Source organism: Salvelinus alpinus, chromosome 39 (assembly GCF_045679555.1).
Source record: "Salvelinus alpinus chromosome 39, SLU_Salpinus.1, whole genome shotgun sequence".
NCBI classification, from domain to species: Eukaryota; Metazoa; Chordata; class Actinopteri; order Salmoniformes; family Salmonidae; genus Salvelinus; species Salvelinus alpinus.
In genome coordinates, this window is record NC_092124.1 from 775,112 (window position 1) to 791,783 (window position 16,672).

Consider the following 16,672-nt stretch of genomic DNA (forward strand, 5'->3'; position numbering starts at 1 on the left):
TGAAGCATGGGGGTGGAAACATCATGCTTTGGGGCTGTTTTTCTGCAAAGGGACCAGGACGACTGATCCGTGTAAAGGAAAGAATGAATGGGGCCATGTATCGTGAGATTTTGAGTGAAAACCTCCTTCCATCAGCAAGGGCATTGAAGATGAAACGTGGCTGGGTCTTTCAGCATGACAATGATCCCAAACACACCGCCCGGGCAACGAAGGAGTGGCTTCGTAAGAAGCATTTCAAGGTCCTGGAGTGGCCTAGCCAGTCTCCAGATCTCAACCCCATAGAAAATCTTTGGAGCAAGTTGAAAGTCCGTGTTGCCCAGCAACAGCCCCAAAACATCACCGCTCTAGAGGAGATCTGCATGGAGGAATGGGCCAAAATACCAGCAACAGTGTGTGAAAACCTTGTGAAGACTTACAGAAAACGTTTGACCTCTGTCATTGCCAACAAAGGGTATATAACAAAGTATTGAGATAAACTTTTGTTATTGACCAAATACTTATTTTCCACCATAATTTGCAAATAAATTCATTAAAAATCCTACAATGTGATTTTCTGGATTTTCTCATTTTGTCTGTCATAGTTGAAGTGTACCTATGATGAAAATTACAGGCCTCTCTCATCTTTTTAAGTGGGAGAACTTGCACAATTGGTGGCTGACTAAATACTTTTTTGCCCCACTGTATGTTAACTTCTGACCTCAACTGTATAGCTGGACATGGATTCATTTTGCCATTAGACTACTTTTGAGTTCTGAAAACAGTTGACTAAATTAGATTTTGGAGCAGAATTTCCCTTTAACCTCTGTTAAATTCTGAATAAGAAGTGAATTTCGTGCTCTAGAAAGAGAGCTCACTCAATGTGTAGTTGAATCAGAATCTATAGCAACCTGGTGGAAAAAATACCCAATTGTCATAGAAAATGACTCAAGTAAAAGTCACCCAATAAAATACTACTTGAGTAAAGATCTAAAAGTTTTTGGTGTTAAATAAGTATCAAAAGTAAATGTAATTGCTCAAATATACTTAAGTAGGTCCTACTACTACTATTTACCCCAAATTACCACAGCTAACTACAAACAACCCCATTCCAGAAACTACTCAGAACAGCCACCACAAAACGATGCAAAAAAATAACATAGCATACCGCAGACCACCCAAAAGAGCTTGGAGTAGCTGTTTGGGGTAGACTGGTATTTTTGGGATGTTTGAGGTAGTCTGGGGTGTCTGTTACCTTTAGTTTCTAGTATTTTGGGGTCGTTTCTGGTATTGAAGTTGCTTGCAGTAACTGTTTTGGGTAGTTTCTAACATGTAGGGGTTGTTTTGAGGTAGTTTGTGGTATAGCTGTTTAGGGAAGTGTTTTGTGTTTTCGGGTTATGGGAAAATTAGAAGCGTTATTTGCACATGCATTTCTTACATATTACACGTTTACTGTGCCATTTTACTGTGCCACACTATGAAAGAAAGAGTTCCCTTAATAAAACATAAAAAAGAAAGAGCTTCCTTAGCAACAGTACCGTCAGATAAAGTGCTACCCTTAACTGTAATTAAGTAGCAGTGGCTTTGTTTCAAGTTGACTTTGAGAGTTCTCTTTGGCAATGTTTAATCAAACACATCTAGGGTTGAGTTCTTAAATGGAAATGCCAGCACTCCAGATCCGCAGAGCCGAGTGATATGTTTGTATAGAGGAGAGGGAAAAACTCTCTTTGTATAAATCATAGCTTGGAAAACAGCCTTGGATGTGAACGCTGTTTCCCGTGTGATATTGCATACCATTCCATTTAGAGTGGTGGCAGTGCAGAAGAAATTGTTGACGCAAGCCACTGCGACTTCCTATTGGGGATAAGGAATGCATTGATCACACAGTAGCTGGATTGCAAACTCAATTCCTTGTGAAATATGTGGCTAAACCGGCTGCACAAGTTCTAACTGTAGTTGTTGTTATTTTGGTAACATTAGCTACCTGATTATCGCCAAATTTGAATTGAAACATCAAATATTAACTTGACTGCTCGAGATAGTTGAAGAAATACAGGCACTGCTCTCTCATCAGAATTGACAATGATGATGATGTGTGTGTGTGTGTGTTATGTGCGTGTGTGTATGTACGTGCATGCATGCTTATGTATGTGGATGCATGCGCGTGTGTGCATGCGTCTGTGTGCGTGTTCAAATTGTATCACATTGCTTTGCTGCTTTGTGTTTACAGCTGCAAGGTGATTTTGTTGACATTGATTCTGAATACTTAATCATGTGTACATGATCAATTTCTTAGTGGAAGGTCCCTTTCCTCTTATTTATCATGCTCTCTCGTCTCCTGTCTTGTTCTAAATGTTGCGTTTGTCACTTCCAGGACGCTATCTGTGTCTGTTACATACAAGACATGGAGTCAGAAACAGAGGACCAGGAGATCGTTGTCACGTACGCTTGGTCAGTCTCTGAATACTGCCACTCCTCTGACGACCTTTACATCTCAGAGTCCCGGGATGGATCCTACTATGAAGAAAGGAAGAGTGATACAGAGCTCCCCATAGATCTCCAGAACACCCACATTAGACAGGCTGAGTCCCCCCTCCCACACCCAGCCATGGTGGAACATCCCTCCGACTACAGCCCGGAAGAATGTAGCCCGGTCAGGGGACTGCGCCCCAGCAGAAGCAAAGAGATAGACACTTTATCACAGGGGCCATGTAGCGTCTACCCTGGGGAATCCGGGGTCTCCGATGCCGAATCCTACTCAAGCACCCCTTCACCGACTCCCCCAAAGACCCCACAAGCCCCCGCCCCGAACCCCAACTTGTGTCAAATATCAAGGCAACGGTCCACCTCCTCTTTCTCCGTTGGCCAGAGTGAGATGACCCTAACTGTTACCCATGGGCAACCCAGGGGGGGCGGCAGGAGGCTGGGCTCTGGGACCGGGGCCAGGGGGAATGGGAGTGTTGAGTCTCCGGAGGAAGGAGGGCACAGCGAAACACCTCCTGCTTATCTATCCTTTGGAATTTCAGCGCAGGGTGCTGAGCAGGCAGAGGAGTGGGACTCCGCGTCTGAGAGAGATCTCCCCAGTCCCAGCAGACACAGGGTGAGGCGTGCACGTAAGTAGCCACCCTCCTTCTCCCTCCACCCCCTCATTCATTTACTGTAGATCGAGTACCAATGTAAATCTGCGCAACTCAAAACTATGTGGTCATTTTATCTGTGTTGCATTCGGCTTATAATGAATTAAAACAATGTTAGAAATGTTATTTTAATACAATAATTTGAAATGAAAAGGCATGTCAAAATATAATTGGCTTGTTGTCACTTAAATCATGTTATTTGTATTGTAAAGGAACTACTGTTATTGCTGCTACAAAGTACAGTGACGTTTATAAAGCTAAATAGATAATGATGCAATGTTTGAATTTGGACTAAAGGGCATGACTGCCGGGATGTGTGCTGATTGGAAGTGGGCATACAGGCGGACTCTCCTGTGCATTTAATAGTCTGAGTGGATCATAATAAAATACGACCATCCATGCCTCTGATGAGACTGGCAGAAGTTAATTTGACGGACACCACCATGTGTCATCCTGGCTTGACACCCGATCCCTTTTCAAACCATTAGCCTTGACTGTGTAATGGAAAGTTAGCTCCTCACTTTTCTTGCCTCAGAGACCCCCCTAAGTCAGCTCTAAAATGAGACTGGTGCTTTTATTGCATCTTGCAATGTGGACCTAAAAATAAAAGTACACAGTTGCAGAGTCTGCAGGTCCAGGCGATACTGAAATTAAAGCACATTAAAAGTAGCTGTCCGACTTTGGTGAATATTTACCCTCATTGGATTTGCTGTCAATGTATGTTATATGCACAAAGCAAACAGTTTGTTGCAAAGACCATGCAAACTCTATATTTATTATTATATTTGACTTTTTAAATGGAGTCAGATGTTTTGATACATGTTATTTTAAATTAACTTAAAGTGTCATTAAGTGTTTATACATTGTTATTCTTTTTTAGTGTAATCCTCCAAGTAAAGTCTCAACTATATCAAATGCAATAAATAATTTGAGTTCATTCAGTCTACACTGGCAGATGGACAATAACAGAAAAACATGGATAAATCAGATTGACCGAACATAAATTGGTGCTTCAAGACATTTAACCGTAACTTATTTGAAGAGTTAAAGGAGAAGTTAAGTATTGTAAAATGTAATGTTAGATGGTTCCTCCTCCTGAAAGTAGTCTATAGCCCAGGAAAAAACATTAATGCATGGTTAGGTTTTCTTTAAACTTCAGCTAACTTTAGCCACCGCTAGCTGAAAACAATGGGAGTGATGGTGCATGTTAAATAAACTGGATCACCTTTAAGTAACTTTAAACCAACTAACTAAGTTGATTAAAGTTGATTTGGCCGTGAACATTTTAACAGGCACTGCATGCATGCTCCCATTACTTCCATAGATTTTTAGTTACTGTATAGTATAGTACTGAACATCCCTTTTAACATTTAAAGTATTAATTTAGTGACAATGTAGGAACGAGTATAGTAAGTAACGTATTATTTTAATGTAAAGATGAAAGTTGTAATATTAACAGGTTGTGTCTGTTGTCTAATGTTGCAAATCCTAATATGTAAATTGGATATATTTGTCGGCAAAAATAGTTAATTTGACGGACACCGTAGAACATCCTATAGTGGGCACTATAAAAACTTTATAGCTCTTCGTATAAAATAAAATAAATTCAAAACGTCAACTGACTAAAATTGAACTTAAAAAGTATCATATTTCTATTATTTGTATTAGTTTTCTACTTATAATATAACTATTTAAAAGTATTATTAGACTGCACAGGGTCTTTATATAAGCCACAGGTAATAGCTAGGTAGCCATAATGGGTTTTTCTTAAACTGTGTAGTCAGTTTACATGACATCCATCATGTCAATAGATGACAGTGTTCTGTAGACCTTAGGGTGGAAGCTTCAAGTAAATTGAAGTGTTTGCTATAATACAATACGAGCCATTTGTCAGGAGCCATCGTGACAAGATAATAAATAGGTCTGGAATTAAACTTAAAATCTCTGGCTCTCTATTTATTCCTTTATTTTAGAGTTAAGTCTAAATATTATGAAGAAAAAGGTTATTCTAAAATATTGGCCAATAATGTTTGAATGATTTGTAATACATAATGAAATGATGGAGCTCGTTGTTTGGAAAGGGACTTCCAAAGTTGTCTGTCTCCAAGCCTTCTATTTATGATGTAGTAAACTAAGGTACTGTACATGATAAATTCCTTTCCTCATGAATCATGTAGGCTGTCATGATATTAGCATGATATTCATAAACACTAACTGTTTTGCAGAAGGACAAAGGATGATATGTGAACCATACTAATTCAATTCAAGACAAAAAAGGCTAGATTTACCATAGGTGCTGAGATCAACAAGTCAGAAGCAACTAAGTTGAACAATGTCAAATGATCAACCATTTGACATTGAATAGATATTTCTATTCAATATCCATTATATTCTGCAGCTAACCTCATGTACAATGTATTCGGAAAGTATTCAGACCCCTTCACTTTGTTACATTACAGCCTTACTATAACATTTATTAAATTAATGTTTTTCCTCATCAATCTACACACAATCCCCCATAATGACAAAGCGAAGACAGGTTTTTAGACATTTTTGCAAATGTATTAAAAATAAAAAACAGAAATACCTTATTTACATAAGTATTCAGACCCTTTGCTGTTTCCATTGGTCATCCTTGAGATGTTTCTACAACTTGATTTGAGTCCAACAGTGGTAAATTCAATTGATTGGACATGATTTGGAAAGGCATGCACCTGTCTATATAAGGTCCCAAAGTTGACAGTGCATGTCAGAGCAAAAACCAAGACATGAGGTCGAAAGAATTGTCCGTAGAGCTCCGAGACAGGATTGTGACGAGGAACAGATCGGGGGAAGGGTACCAAAAAATATCTGCAGCATTGAAGGTCCCCAAGAAAACAGTGACCTCCATCATTCTTAAATGGAAAAAGTTTGGAACCACAAAGACTCTTCCTAGAGCTGGCCGCATAGCCAAACTGAACAATCAAGGGAGATTGTCGTTATGGGGTGTTGTGTGAATAAGGCTGTAACGTAACAAAATGTGGAAAAAAGTGAAGGGATCTGAATACATTCCGAATGCACTGTAACTGGAAATTGAGAAAGCGACACCCTAAAAGTAATCGGTTGATGACATTCTCAGGACACAGATTATTTGAAATGGGTAGACAGTGCTCTTGTAATGTCCTTTATGTGATACCTCCTCACATTACATATGCATCATTCTGAGGTAGCAAAAAAATTATAATTTATGTAATTACACTGCATTGATCAAATCTCTCTGTTTTTATCTCTGTCCTCTCTCCTCATATCTCCCTTCCAGGGCCCAGACAAAGCAAGACAGGCAGGTGAAGGAAGCCAAGTCTAAATGTAAAAGCATTGCTTTGCTGTTGACCGATGCACCAAATCCCAGAAACAGAGGGGTGTTGATGTTCAAGAAGCGGCGGCAAAGGGTTAAGAAGTATACACTTGTCAGCTACGGGACAGGTCAGCACCAGTTTGACGACAAAAGCGACGGAGACGTAGAAAGTGAAGACGGCAAAACGGTCAGGTTTACTTTGACCACTAATGATTATTCAGAACTTGAAGAAGACTACTCAATGAATGTACAAGTACGAGACGTCAATTTAAACTAGGAGAACCTTGGAATAGCCAACATATTTCAGCACCTGGAAGAGATGGAGCGACTGCCAGAGACAAGAGGCAAGGGCATGGCAATGTTTGTGCAGCGCCGCCAGAGGATGGATGAGATTGCCTTAGAGCACGAGGAAATGAGGTGCAAAAGCTTACCAGGCGAAGGTATTGTAGAGCTTGAAGACACAGAACTGCACAAGTCTTACAAAATGGATGAAACTTACATGCAATCCAATCATGCGCATGGCAATCAACAACTGCTGTGCAAAGAAAACCAACAGGAGGTGCAACAATGTGCTCACATGATGAACAGAATGCCCAACCACCTATCTAGTGCCGTACCAAAGCCTCTTGTGCCCAACAGAACAGCGAAGCCCTTCTTGGGATCCCAAAACAGAGTGCCTGTCACATTTTCTCCTCTTAGTGGTGTCACTAGTCCAGTGAAGCATCATGAACTCAAATTCAAGGTATCAGTCCCTATACACACAGTTCCACAGGTCTGGTCCCCAACTGGGGAGTTCATAGCGTCGCGCGATGAACGCATATCTGTACCAGCAATCAAGACTGGCATCCTACCAGACTCAAAAAGAAGAGGTGCTAATAGAGCATCCTCTGATCAACCATCCAAAGCCTATATTCAAAACAGAGGGGAAAGAAGATCATACATTGAGTCAGGAGAAGAGGAAGACTACTTTAGTCTTGGTGCTGAGGCATGCAACTTTATGCAACCCCGAACAGTCAAGCACAAGAATCCCCCACCTGTTGCCCCAAAGCCTAGCATCAACCCAGCCTGTCCACCATGGCTGAAGGAGAGTTCTTCAAATGTGCTACTTCACCCGGCAAGGAGTCCAATCCCAGCATCTTTCCCAAGTCCAGTGGGGGCTCCTCCTCAGCAATACTTCAAACAACAAGACTGGCTTTTGCATCAGCAAATGGCAAACCCCCGTGAACCACCCCAAACTCAGGCACGACCACAGCCACCCATGAACACCGGGGCACCAGCCAACTCAACATCACCCTCTCAACTTCAGCCAACCATGAATAGCTGGAGTCCACAGCCATCGTGGTCCCCAATGAGTATTCAGGCCCCGAACCCAACTCACACGGCACCTCGCCAACCCACAGTCTCAAAGAATAAGTCCCCAAATCCTTCGGTGGCATCTTGCCCACCCCAACAAGGGATCTCTTACAGCCACGCAGCCAAGGCACCATCTACATCTCCAATGGGTCATATCTCTGAGGGCCATGTTAGTCCAGCCATAAATGGTCCAACTCTGAGGGGAAGAGGTGCCGAACTCTTTGCCAAGAGGAAGACCCGTATGGAGAAATATGTGGTGGATGCCGAAACAGTTCAGGCCAACAAAGCAAAGTCTCCTTCCCCCACCGCCTCCCTTCCAGGTGCTTGGAGATACTCATCCAACATCCGAGCCCCACCTCCTTTGTCATACAATTCCCGTCATGCTCCTTTCTACCCCCCTGCAGGAGCTAAGCAGCCCCCTTCAAAAAGTCCAGAAATCAAGCCAAAGACCAAGGCAAAAACAAAACCACCACCCCACAAGCATATGGATGCCCTAGATGTCTTGAAACATCAGCCTTACCAGCTGGACTCATCACTCTTTAGATATAACATAGGCACTGAGGCTGAAGGCCTTAGCCCTAGCCTCAAAATGGCCCCCATCCCAACCCCTGATTCAAACCCACCATTGAGCCCTAAACCTGCCCCTGTTGTCAGCCCTAGACCTGCCTTTGCCATTTCTCTTTACCCTGCCCATGATCTTCCCCCAGCAAACCAACAAAGCAAGCCCATAGCTCCTGCTAAGTCTACTAGATTGGTGAGTGTCCTATACCCTTTCGGCTGTCAATCTACACAGTCAAGTGAACCACTCCAATTTAGCAAGCAACTGGACTGGAAGCATAATGCTTCACCTGCTCTGCATGATATCCCCAAAAAAGCTCTCCAAGCTCCAAGCACCCACTGCCCTATACCCACAAGCACTCCCCATCAGCTATCTCTCAGTGTCAACTCAGAATCTATGTCTTCTATACCCTTTGATGCTGATATCCTCTCTAGAGGTACCATTCAAATGGCTCCTCGGCCAAAATTTTCTGCCAAAAAGCAAGCGGTAACAACCAAGCAGTGGAGGCATGTCGTTCTGCAACATTAGTCCCAACCCACTGCCCCATTTTGATGTTGCAGAAGATGCAGAGATTATACACTATTTCTTACCATTTCTAAAGCACCATATATTTAAAATGGTTTAAATTAAATTTGATTTGTCCTGCCAAGTATTTCAAATAATATAATTATTTTTGGTAATATCTCTGCATTGTTGCGGTGTCAAAATGTCACCCTATATCTTCTTACTTTCTACTATACATACAGTAGTATGCAAACCTATCACAAAACATTTTACATGACAACTTAGAACAATAAAACTAAACAACGAATTCAATATTTAAAGAATATACATTATGCATGGCAGGTCAACAAGGGAAACCATTGAATGCATTTTCATTATGTTCCTCTCTCTAGCTTTACACATTTTTTTTTTTTACAAATTGCAGAACATTTAGATTTATAGTAAATTAACATGAGAAAACAAATGCCTCTGTCTTTGTCTTATGGAAGTCATTTTCCAGACCAACAACCTGTGTTATACCAGTGATTTTATACAGATAGAATATTTCAGTAGGTATCACTGCGTATGGTTGTTATCATTAATTGGCCACTCTGCCACCCTGCCTCGATCTACCTCTTTTGCTTGAGTTAACGCCCCACTTCAACTTCATAATGCTATTTGTTAGCTTCATAGCTTGTAAAACAATGAAATTAGAGACTAGCTGTACATGAGTGTTTCAGAATGAGAAACTATTGTAGGTGTTGTTAATGAAGCTGTGAATTAAGCTAATGTTAGCTACTGCTAATACCAATGTTGTATTGGTGGTATTTGGTATTGAAGCTAGTTAGCTCATTTTGCTAGCTATTGATACACAGTTTAGCAAGTCAAGGTAGCTGCTATATTGTTGTCTGCAGAGCTAGATCATTAGTGAAGATACAGATGCTGGCCGGGGAAAGTTATATACGCATTAGGCATAAGAGGAAGAATTCAACAAAAAAGTCCCCTCCTTGGCTGAAGTTTTGGTTCCACTAGGGATACGTCGTGTTGAGTATTCTCAGGAAAGTGTGATCAGTTGTGTGTGCAGCTGAAAAGAGGAAACATTTCTAGTTTGTCTATGGTGCCTTGCCTCGCCTTTTTTTTGGTGTAAATTAATTTATGTTTAGGGTAGCCTGTATTCACCAGTGGTGTCATAACCACATGCAACATTACCATTATTGCAACAGTAATGTTCAGACCTATACCCATAGGAAATGTTAAACAGTGTGGGTAGGTTGGATGCTAGTCAAAATTATGTTTGCAATGTATGCAAAATGATAGCAATGATAGTGCCTAACATAAAAACAGGGGGGTTTGTTCATACTTTTATGATGACTATGATTAGAAGAGATATAATAATAATAATAGGCCCTATATTTGGATGCAGACCTCTTACAATTCCTTCAGGCTCATTCCAAACTATATTTAATATTGTGATACAGCTCAAAGCTTTTCCTAATTGTGTTTTTAAAGCCCGCACTACATCTTTGTGTTGTTGACAATGTGGAATTTTGTATTTTATTGTCAATTATGGCCAGTCACTTAGTGGTTTTTATCAACATGTTCATTTTAACACTTAATCAAACATGTTTTATGTTCAGGTTAATTGATATATATGTTACAAATAATCCTTTTTAAATTTCCAATCAGACCTTTTCTGTCCTTTGTTACGTCTATCTTTCCTCTTTTATGTGTTCCATTGTATATTGCACGTCTCGTACTCGGCACAATCTTGCTATTAAATATCTCCCTTTCCCTGTGTATGTTTTCATATTTCAGCACTACTGCATGGACTCTTGCAACGTTTTCCTTTATGAATGCATCACGCTTTAATTATTGTAACACACACACTCATATTGTTCTCTTTATTCATTTGTAATACCTCTTCTATTTTAATGTTGCTTATCTATTTGCTAATGTTGCCAATTCATGGTACCTTAAGCAATATCTGGTTAAAAACAGTCATGATAAAACAATGATTTCCTCATTGTGTATAATGCAGGTCAGTTCACATTTTCTACTTTACAGCAAATTAAACTATATTTGAGTCCTTTCCACCTGTTTAAGACACTTTTGTAGGTTTATGTTTTCAATGACTTGTTAAGGCAATGTGTTACGTCCACTAAACAGGTATTTGCTGAAACCCAAAGTTTGCATGGAGACCTGCTATGAGCAAAGGGCTCACCCGTTTCCAAATATAGCTCAGACTCCCCATCTTTAAAACATGCTATCCCTTTCGAAAAGTTAGCTCTGCTAAGCAGAGACCCGATAGGATCAACCCCTGCCAAAGGTAAGTGCTGAAAACAAAACTCTCTTCCCAGCCATTGGTCTTAATTAGTCATGGGGACTCGTGTATTTTAAGGAGAAACAACCCCATTACGTCACCCAGCAATGTTTGGAACATGAACACTGAACCAAATGTGCAGTGATAATGCATCTTCAGGTTTGAGGGCCCGTTCACTACTGTGATTATTTATAGGCATTCATCTCCAGGCCACAATGCTACTGTATGAGAGAGTGATATGACTTCTATGTTGTGAATTTTTTTTTGCAATAATCATGGGGAAAGGTAATGGATGGTGATGAACACCCAGTTGAGTAGAATTGGCCTGTGTCCATATGAAGAGATTGAAAGTGGATATCCTGCTCTTTCACGGGAGGCAATTCCCTCTTTGTGTGTGTGTGTGTGTGTGTGTGTGTGTGTGTGTGTGTGTGTGTGTGTGTGTGTGTGTGTGTGTGTGTGTGTGTGTGTGTGTGTGTGTGTGTGTGTGTGTGTGTGTGTGTGTGTGTGTGTGTGTGTGTGTGTGTGTGTGTGTGTGTGTGTGTGTGTGTGTGTTTTATTGGACCGCAAAATGAATCACCTTACTGCACAGGATGAGGAATCTTCTCTCCTTTCTGCTCAAGTAATCCAGGCCAAAGCAAGTTGTATAGAACTACTGTTGGTTGGAAACAGAGGGGTACAGTGTCATGAACACATTTATTTAGTGCCTCATGAATACATGTGCATTACATTACTTTTGGTATTTTATATTTCGACCCTGAGCCCCAGTGTGTACAGTATGCTTTATATTAGCAGATTCACATCAATCAAGTACAATGTCCTTTTCTTCCAGGGTCTTGGCAGAAGCTACTCTCTGTCCCTACCCAGACGGATGTGCTCCATGTCCTACATGCCCTCACAGTCATCTGTGTCCCCTGTGAACACCCCTGTGTTCCATCCATCTCTCGGGAGGCAGACCTCCTGGCAGGAAAAAGTCACCCTCAAGCCCCACAGCCCTTGGGAGGCTGCCTCCCGGAGCCCCCTGGGTCTGGTGGACGATGCCTTCCGATTCCAGAACTTCCCTCAGTCCATCTCCACTAACGTCAACTCCGCCGCCAACCGACGATCTCTTCCGGAACCTCCGGACGAACGGAAGTGCAAGGTGTCATTGGACGCCCCCAGTGTCAGTGGTGGTTACTATCATGCTCCACCCCCAGCCATGCATACTAGGTCTATGAGCTTGACCTCTGCCCCTGTTTACGGGCCTCCCTTCAGACAGGCCCAGCCTCTGTGGTCATGGGTGAGTGCTACCGTTGGACATATGGGTCGAGGCCCAGGCCACCCGTGTCAGTCCTTCTACGCTACCTTGCCACGCACAACTATGAGAAGGTAATCTCGCACATCTCGCTCCTCAGCTAGAAAACAAAAACCAAAAAACACCGCACTTGTAAGAACAAACGTAGAAAATGTAATTGGATGTACAGATGTAAACAATAGGGCCAGCATTATATAATTAACAATTGAATCAATATAGTGTTTCTTTTTTTTAAAGAGGGGTATAGTGTCATGAACGCAAAAACAGTGTTACTGTAGTGGTTTTTAGCTATTTTGTTGTTGTAATATTGCAAACGGACGTGGCAGTTTCACCACTATGGATCCTAGCTTTAAAGGTTTTCATTTCTGGAAAAAAAAGTACTGTCCCAGGGCAAATAATTATTATCTCATTCTCTACTATAATTCTGATCAGTGAAGTGCATTCACACACATTTATAGTATGTTCTAATGTATGCAATTGGATGTTCTGTACCAGACAAGTTCAAATTCAAAACAAGTTTTATGAATTTGTATAAATGGATACATGATAGGCCTATTATTTATTTGCATGTGTTTTACATTGATTTACCTCTAAAAGTAAGAGGTGTGCAAGGTGATGAGTGAGAAAATGGCAGATGGCAGGGAAAGGAAAGTTAGATGTGTTGAAACTATATTTGTATATTTATTTTCCACATAGTATGAAAACTAAATTGAAAAATTGATTGAGTACTGTAACAGTATGTGATGTAAGCGGTAACATCTAAAATAGAAATACAGTAAATCGGATTTCAAATGTATTGCTAGGGTTCCTTGATGGTTTGTGTAATATGCACAATAGCACGTGTAGCAGGTTAGATAGCAAGTACCAAGTGCACATGCTGATGAAAACAATCAATATTCATGTTCACGTTCAGACAATCCCTTCTGTTACTATGAAAGTTAAGGACATTTTCTTCAAATAATAAATCAAATGTCTGATTTTATTGCTGAAATATAGAAAATGAACAGTGTTTTCACTCATATAACTCAGTCAGTTTGCAAAACATAGGCACACACTATATTCAAGACCACGTCATTGAATAGAGGTTGACGTTTCCGTGATTGGTTTGGCACTTCTGTGAAAGGCCTATGAAATGTGTCACACTTTCATATGGACCGTGAATGTGTTGAAGATATTGTAACTTTCATCACTTGATTGTGTTGTTCATTTGTTGCAGCACTGAAGATCCATATTGCACTCTTCCAATAAAACGTTCACATTGTCGAGTACACCGTGCCTCTGACGTCTTATTTAATTAACACGTATGTAAGAAATGCAGGATTTGTGAAATGTTTCTTACACTTTGGACATTTAAAAAAAAAATCAATTTCAAATGTTTGGTATGCTGAATTCGTTGAGAAACAAACAATTGCTGAATACCAATCACACATATAATATTATATTAGATACAGGTATAGAAATGGAGTGGAATGTGGAGAGTTAGTAGAGAGAGTACTTTTATATAGTTACACTCCACTGCAGCTAAAGTGTTTGTTTTGCTAACATGTCAGGTTATTGCTTCGACATCTGTCACAAAGCATCTCCACAGGTCCATCCAGGGACTAGTAAGCAAAGAGATGGTTACATAATCACAGCAGAGACTGAGCTATTGGTGGGAGATGAACAGTGGTAGATGATTCATACTAAAATAAAATTGTATGTGAAAACGACTTTACATGGTGTAAATGATGTCGAAAAGAGAAAGTTACAATTTTAAATATGAGAAAAAACTAAAAACTGAGTCTCACTATCATACATTTTTTAGGTGTGAAGAGAGCCATATGACACCCCAACCATTTAAATCTATAGTGATAAAAATATATAAATGCAACATGCATCAATTTCAAAGATTTTTCAGTCACAGTTCATATAAGGAAATGTGTCTATTTAAATAAATAAATTAGGCCCTAATCTATGGATTTCACGTGACTGGGCCTGGGAGGGAGCCAATCAGAATGAGTTTTTCACCACAAAAGGGCAGAAAACTCTTTATTACAGAAAGAAAGACCAACGTTGGAGGCAGCTTATGGTAGAGAAATGAACATATAATTCTCTGGCAACAGCTCTGGTGGACATTCATGCAGTCAGCATGCCAATTGCACGCTCCCCCAAAACTTGAGACGTCTGTGGCATTGTGTTGTGTGACAAAATTGCACAGTTTAGAGTGGCCTTTTATTGTCCCCAGCACAAGGTGCACCTGCGTAATGATCATGTTATTTAATCAGCTTTTTGATATGCCACACCTGTGAAGTGGATGGATTATTTTGACAAAGGATAAAATGCTCACTAACAGCGATGTAAACAATTTAGTGCACAAAATTTGAGATCAATATGATTTTTGTACGTACGGAACATTTCTGGGTTATTTTATTTCAGCTCATGAAACATGGAACCAGCACTTTACATGTTGCATTTATATTTTTGTTCAGTGTACTTTTGTAGTTTCCTTTTTACACTGAATGTTTTAATATTAAAATGTATTGACACAAATCCCCCCGATAGCTGACAACAAGTTTTAGGATTGGGATTGAATAACATGAGAAGAACCAGTCACTTCAGAAGTAGTTCGAAAATTCAAGCAGTAAGTTTGTTTCTTGGCAGCACTGTGAAGATAAATGATTTAGTATCTTGACAGCACTTATCTTAGAAGCCCCATGAACATACAGTTATTTCTATAACATTACTCCTGCTAAGTTGTTTGCTTGGTTGTTATAATACAATGTTAAAAATAAATTATATCTCTACAGTGGCGATTTTAGCATGTAAATCTTGGTGGGGGACATTCCACAATTTTTTTTAGATGCATGCCAGCAAAGCCACTACACAACACAACACTAAACAATACATGAATTGCACTCTAATGGTGACAAATGGTCCACACTGTCACGACTTCCGCCGAAGTTGGTCCCTCTCCTTGTTCGGGCAGCGTTCGCCGATCCACTTTTCATTTTCCATTGGTTTTGTCTTGTCTTCCATCACACCTGGTTCCAATTCCATCAATTACATGTTGTGTATTTAACCCTCTGTTCCCCCCCATGTCCTTGTCCGTAATTGTTTTCTTGTAGTGCTTGTGCACGGTATACTAGTATTTAACGGGTTTTGTTTAACCACTTTCATGTATTGTTCTGTTGACGGTGTGTTATGGTTATTAAACGACACCGTTGTAAATCAGTTTTCGCTCTCCTTGCGCCAGACTTCTCTGCCGCCAGTACGCACCGCATTACAGAATTATGGACCAAAACTATGGAGCCAGCAGGAGCAGGTACCCGGGGTATAGGGGTGGAGGAACGCGTCCGGGAGCACGCAGCAATGCTCCAACATCTTGGCACCGCCATGGACCACAATGGACCGCTGGGAGAGAGGGAGTTCTTCCAGCGCTTCCACCTGCACAACTGGGGTCTCCCCTGAGGGCCCCTCTCCCTCCTGGTTCCAGTGGGATTTGTATCTCCCTGCCCCAGGAATACGATGGGAAGGCTGCGAACTGCCAGCGCCGAATTAATTAAACAGAGTGGGAAAATTGCACCCTTGTGCCTCTTAAATTCCTCCCATTACAAGATTCTGTGCGGCATTCCTTGAAGCAGGTACCGAAATTGAGTTTTAATGGCACAGGGAGAATCTGGCAAGTGGTTTGGCCTTTTCCACAACAGTCTCTGAATCAGAATTAACTAGAGTAGGAAACAGCGGAGTAAACATGATAAATCACTACAGCACTACTGTTACAGGGGCGCAGTGCATTACAGCAGAACTCTGCAGTACAGCCTAGCACAGTGGAGCACAGCTGAATGCGGGCATTCACAGAGAATCTGTGGGTGTCTGTCAGCGGTTCTAGTAATTACGCGTTCTCGTTCTCCCTGGGTTCTCGCGGCACACACACTTTGCGTTTACTCCTTTTACAACTGGACCTATACCTGGCCACCGTCCACCCGGCTCCGTCGGGCCGTGAGAGGGTGTCCGCCCTCGTTTCGTGCCTCACCGGGAAAGCCCTGGAGTGGGCCAACGCCGTGTGGAGAGAGGGAGATGCGGCGTTGGACCAGTTTTAGGAGTTCACCCGCCGTTTCTGGGCAGTCTTCGACCACCCGCCCAAGGGTAGAGCGGCGGGTGAGTGCCTCTTCCATCTGAGGCAGCAGACGAGGAGCGCCCAGGAGTTCGCCCTGGAGTTTAGGACCCTGGCTGCCGGCGC

The 16,672-nt window shown here is 41.3% G+C and overlaps 1 protein-coding gene across 1 annotated transcript; it reads left to right on the forward strand.

Moving 5' to 3' along the window:
* The first annotated feature begins 2,836 nt into the window (after window positions 1–2,836).
* On the forward strand, window positions 2,837–13,721 carry LOC139566866 (synaptopodin-2-like). The gene is given in 3 exon segments (XM_071388189.1): window positions 2,837–3,090; window positions 6,403–8,554; window positions 11,992–13,721. Coding segments are annotated over 3 exon segments (2,931 nt in total). The 5' UTR covers window positions 2,837–2,851; the 3' UTR covers window positions 12,532–13,721.
* The last annotated feature ends 2,951 nt before the right edge of the window (window positions 13,722–16,672 follow it).